This window comes from Phymastichus coffea, unplaced genomic scaffold (genome assembly GCF_024137745.1).
Source record: "Phymastichus coffea isolate CEN01 unplaced genomic scaffold, Cenicafe_Pcof_1.1 PCOF00040, whole genome shotgun sequence".
Taxonomy (NCBI): Eukaryota; Metazoa; Arthropoda; class Insecta; order Hymenoptera; family Eulophidae; genus Phymastichus; species Phymastichus coffea.
The window spans coordinates 1,259,579-1,265,509 of NW_026706851.1; the positions used below are offsets into that span (position 1 = coordinate 1,259,579).

Below are 5,931 nucleotides of genomic sequence, written 5' to 3' on the forward strand. Positions count from 1 at the left end.
CAGCGAAATTAAAAGATGAGTAGTCCGAAAATTTGGGGCGCCCGACATTTCGATTTTTTGATTACTCAACACATTAATATGGGCCGAAGAATCAATATAAAAACAGAAGACTCGACTTTTCGGCAGTTGATCCGCGACGCGCGACTACTCAATAACATTAAAATTTGTTAAAGTTCTTACGGGCTGATTCGCGACGCGCGACAGCCGAACAACGTATAATTCACCTACTTTTATTTTTGAGAAACCATTTCTGTCATTGAATAAATAAATAATTACTTGAATCGAGTGTTCGTGCATCATTACCGACCGACCTCATATATACTTTATCAAGATAAAGCTAAACAGCCAACTTAACTCGAAATAATAACCCAGGTAAGTTCCTGTCACTATAATATTTGCTAATAAATGAATGATCATACATATTTTAAAACTACACGTCACGGCTACGTAGTCGCGACATAACAGAAAACTAAAAAAATATAATAATAATTTTTCGACTATCCGTTATATGTCTTGTTTATAAAATTATTAATAATATATAAACGCACCAGTTCTTTTGCTCTTTGTACTTTTAAACAAGCAAATTTTTGAATATAATCGTACACGGAGTTATCTTGAGCCAATAGAATCATCCGTATATCGTATGATCTCTGCCATCTTTGAACAACTTCATCCCAAGGCTGTAGATTGGTATTCAGCCACTGAATATCTTCTTGGTCTGAAAAATTACAAAGGCTATTTAGACAAGATTTTCAAAGAATAAAGATGAAAAGAAATTGCTTATCTATTAAATAATACATAATATTACTCTCTAATGAATCTGGTTGTTGAAGAATATTATGACGAGCGCGAAACGGTTCAATGTCAACGTTATGATGCAGTACTTTTGCATCCGTCAAAACTGCTTTTACATAATTAAAATGATGCCACAATATCCCATTTGCTGGTAAAGATTTTTTGCCTTGTATACTTGCTGGTATGTAATAAACGCTAGGATGTTCAAAAGTAAATATCGAACAAATTTCTTTGGCAAGTATCTGAAAACGCTCCTTTCTAATTCTGAGAAAGAAAAAAGTTGAAATTATAAAAATTAGTATAATTATTTACTACTCATACTATTAATTTATTATAAGTTAGTAAAACTACACTTACTCAAATTTCTCTAAAACTTCGTCATTTTTTAAATTTCGTACGTAGAAATTTTTTTCTCTACTTATTACTTCTCGCGTTAATAGTGACTTGATATTTCGCGGTAGAGGTAACTGGTCAGCCAAACATCTATTGTACGCTTTGAAAATAATTTTCCCGTTGGCTGTCTTTTGTAAATATTCTTTTAAGCCCTGGAATAACATATTGCTGCAGAAACATTCACACATAAAAGGATGCTATTAAACTGAGTTGAAGTAATAAACTTACTGTGGTAATTTGAACTTCAACGTGTTTCGGAAAAATATCTTCATCGTCTCCTAAGTCATTACTTATGTTAGCCTCTGCCGGTTGATCAGTAACGTTAACTTCTACTGACTTAGCATCATCAGTTGGCTGGATAATAATGTATAACAAATTAATGTAATTTTAACCACAAATGTATTTATTGATTAGTGTATCGGCGACAAAAACGAGTATATCATATATCCTCTTCACTATAACGATACAATGTGAGGTTAGTTTACGCTCGTGTTTGGTTAGTCTATTGGGAAATAAGACACCATATATATAGAACATAAAAATGGCCGACATTAATCGTGAGAGTATATGTAAGCTTATGTAGGCTTACGGTATTTGAATTATTTAAATAAGTATCATGTAAGTATCTTTCAGGAAATTAGTCTACGAAGACATAAGTATATTTGACAGTGTTTTTACAAATTTTAAATGATTGAAAATTTGGTGTAGAAGACTTTGAAATGCAATTGAATATAAATTGAGGTTAAGTAAGCTGTTTATACTCCAAAACTAGAAAATGCCACAGTCAGAAGAACGTTGTTGCGTGAAAGGTTGTGCGGGTGCCAGTCAATCAGGTAGCAATGATGCTCTATCTTTTCACCAGATACCTGTAGCTAATAAGAATCAAGTGCTGAGAAATAATTTGTTTGGGAAAGCAGAAAAAATTGACATACGAAAACAATGGTTAAAAATTTTAAAAATAAAAAATCCATATCCTAGGTTAAGAGTATGCTCACATCATTTTAAAGAGACTGATTATTTTTTACCTGGTAAGTCATTAAAATCATTGTTGTTGAAATGTTAAAGTGAGTTAGTCTATAATGTAACAATCTTTTTAGGTGTTGAAACTCGTCGTAAAACCTTATTAAAGACAGCAGTGCCATCGGTTAATCTACCTATGTCTGAAAAAGAGAAAGAAAATGCACAAAGAAACAAAGCACGATTGCAGAGATTAATTAATAGGAGACTTTTACAGTAATATGAAAGACCTACAATTTCTTTTTCAAATAGCACTATACAGATATCTGATAGTATAGCATGTTATCAGAATATTCTTCAAGATAAGCAGCTAATAGAGAATATGGAAATATCATATAACTGTGACGTTCATGATCATTCACAGAATGAATTTTCAAAGAAGGATCAACCAGTGACTGTGAATCAGAATACAGAACAATTAGTAGTAAATAATAAAGAATTTAATATAAGTGATGAAAATTATTGTAATCAAGAGCTGAAAAATGATAATCTTGATAATATGAATAGAGATTTGGAAGAAGATATCGTCTTATCATTAATCAACGAACAGAGTAAAAATGTTGATAAAAAAAAAATAGTTACAAATTTACTAACTCATTAGACTCGAATGAAAAGATGTCTACAGCCACTGGCATTCCAACCATAAAGTCCCTCGATACAATTATAGCATTGATTAAAGAAATCCATAAAAACATATATGACAGTCCTAATTTAACAACTCGTGACAAAGTGATACTGACTTATATGACGTTAAAGCACAATATGTCTTACAGATTATTAGCTCTTATTTTTAATGTGAACGCTCAAAAATTTGAGAAAATATTTAAATTGATTATAAAGATTTTAAACAATATCCTAGCTACTGCTATTTCATGGCCATCCAGAGAAGAAATTTCTAAAAATTTACCAATGTGCTTTGAAGGCTTTGAAAACACTCGAGTGGTGCTCGACTGTACAGAAATTTTTATCCAATCATCCAAAAATTTGTGTTGTCAACTAAATACATATTTACTATAAGAGTGGGCAAACAGTAAAATTTTTAACAGGTGTGTCACCAGCAGGGCTTATTACATTTGTAAGTCCTGCATATGGAGGAAGGGCCAGCGACACAGCTATATTCAGCAACAGCAAATTAATAAATTTGTTAGAACCAGGTGATGGTGTGATGGTGGACAGAGGATTTTTAATCGATGAGCTGTGCCATAAAAATAGGTGGAAACTTATTCGACCGCCCTTTTTACATGAAAAGAAACAATTTACAGAAAATGAATCTATTCTTACGTCAAAAATAGCTGCAGCTCGAATACATTGTGAACGAGCAAATCAGCGAATCAAAACTTGGGCTATTCTAGGTTCTAAAATGCCTGCTGCTTTAGTATATTTAGCAGATGAAATAATGAATGTTATATGTGCTACAGTTAATCTTAGTAATGCTTTATTGAATGATGACAAGTTCATGAAAATATAATATTTTAAAATAATAATTTTCCTTATTCTTTAATACAATGTGCGCTTATATTTTACACTTATTTGAACTATGTATTATTACATATATTATTATTTTGGTAAGAAATAAACAGAATGTTTTAATTGTACTTTGATCACTAGTCTTAAATGTTGTATCATTTTTATCTTAACAGCAATTATTTTAATACTTATCATTTTTTAAAGAGAGCTCAATCACATTTAACTAACATGTATCACTTTGTTTATCTTAACATAAATTAATTTAAGGTATTTAAGGCTTTCTTTTTCATACAATGGAAGTGAATAATCTTATCAAAATATAGTTTTTTCAGTTGACTGAGCATTTCAGCGAGAAACATATTATCTCTTTTAACTCGCAAAACAAATACTTTGTCGTCTGCAGAAGAATAAATCACAAAATCTGCTTCTAAAACATAATAACTGCCATACCTAGTTGAACTTGTCCATAGTAAGGATGTTTCTTTTTTAAACTAAAGATTCCATTATTTTCTTCCAAGAATTTGCCTACGCAATCCATCACAGTTTCTGTTATGTTGCACTTTTTTCCAATAAAAGGACACTTGATTTCCAATAACCCAATAGGAATATTGTTCTGACAAACAACACCATCTGGGGAGTACGCAAGCCAGCGATTAGAGGCTAATATAACTAAACCAGGACATAATACTTCATAATTAGTGAGATTAGTATATGCTTTACGAGCCTTCTCTTCGGTAACTTTTCCATACTCTGTATAAATACTTTTAAACTTTTTTGGATAAAATACATCTTCGAACTTTTTATCCCAATTCGGATTCCTGTTTTTAAGATATGTATACAGTCCATAGCATACACTACCAGTTATACGTATACTTCTTTGTTTTATCCATGCATCATAATAAACTTTGGTCTCCTCACAAATTTCAAGCACATTTCCTTGCAATTTCAATAAACTTTCTTCACAACAGCTGTAAGGAACCATACACTTCTGTTGACTAATTTGTTCCATCAGTGGATGATCTTGTAAACGAAAAATATTTTCAATAGCTGCTTTTTCTTGTGGTGTACACAGAGATACTTGCTTTGGTTGATATGGCGAATGTCTACCTTGGCTGTATTAATAATGATGTACGTTTTTTCACATTTTTTAATTTTATTTATTACACATGATACTTACACATGTTTAACTATTGCACAGTTAGGTAAATTGTTACTTATTAAATCATGAATAGCTTTTTTTTGATTGTCATTCAAGTCAACTGTGTCGAATATCCTTTTTTTAGAATAGCAATCATGCTGGTTAAGTGGAACTGGTTCATACTTTTGCAAAAATGAATTGTGCTTATCCTTCCATTCACATTTCTTATCTGTGCACGACAACTTTTGGATAGTATCTAGACTGCAAATATATTTAAAAGATTGATGTAGAATTTGAAGGCATATCATTGATAATTGATTATAAATAAAATTTTTAATATACCTGTAAATACGAAGCAAGGTTGCCAAAACGTGTTTGCATTGTCCACTTAAACCTGCCTTACACGAACACTTAAATTCACTAATAGTACCTTTGATTATTTTTCCATGTATCTCATGTGGCTTATCACGTATATGGGAGGTTTGCAAACAAACTGAAAGAATCCTAACCTCACCACTTTCATCTGAATAAGTTTCTCCGCAAAGTATAATATGACCTGCTTTGAGAATCCTATCGCCTTCAATAAATTTTCTTTGAGCTTCGTTCTGGTCAGCCCAATCATAAATATTTTGCATTGTAATGTACACCCACCGGCAATGAAATCTGTAGGAACGTTTTGAATTTGACTGCTCAAATCAAAACAAATACAGGTTCCAAATTTACTGACGAAGTTTCCACTCTAGTTGTCAATTTGTATCTATGCTGGAAAAAATTAATTGATTTTTTTTTAATTCTTATTTATTTATTCATTTAACATATGGTTAAATTTTTAATAATTCTTAAATTAATTAGTAATATTTATTAAGCAATTAAATATACAAAATATTACAAAAATATCAAAATTTCAATACAATATAGAATTTTAAGAATAGAATACTTTTTATTCTCCATTTACAAAACACAATTCGATGAATTTAATTAATATAAATGCTCAATTTTCTTATTTGCTGCATTTTTCCCATAAATGACATATACCATCTTCAGCATTGAATCAGTTGGAGTACGCAAAGATCCTGTGCTAATCATAATATCGTTTAAATTTTATTCGCTCCGGTCTAATT

General features: G+C 30.9%; 1 protein-coding gene across 1 annotated transcript; it reads left to right on the top strand.

Annotated features, from left to right (window-relative positions):
• The first annotated feature begins 1,963 nt into the window (after window positions 1-1,963).
• Window positions 1,964-3,673, top strand: LOC131664092 (uncharacterized). Its single transcript, XM_058934959.1, has 5 exons — window positions 1,964-2,216; window positions 2,286-2,383; window positions 2,570-2,756; window positions 2,807-3,157; window positions 3,252-3,673. Exons 1-5 carry the CDS (start codon window positions 1,964-1,966, stop codon window positions 3,671-3,673), a joined length of 1,311 nt encoding a protein of 436 aa, XP_058790942.1.
• Window positions 3,674-5,931: the final 2,258 nt, after the last annotated feature.

Bases quoted from the DNA above. Each gene is read 5' to 3' on its own strand.
- LOC131664092 (XM_058934959.1), top strand. From the start codon at position 1,964: ATGCCACAGTCAGAAGAACGTTGTTGCGTGAAAGGTTGTGCGGGTGCC. The intron at 2,384-2,569 runs GCACGATTGCAG...GATCATTCACAG, and splicing joins AAAATGCACAAAGAAACAAA to AATGAATTTTCAAAGAAGGA. The intron at 2,757-2,806 runs GTAAAAATGTTG...CTAACTCATTAG, and splicing joins ATCATTAATCAACGAACAGA to ACTCGAATGAAAAGATGTCT.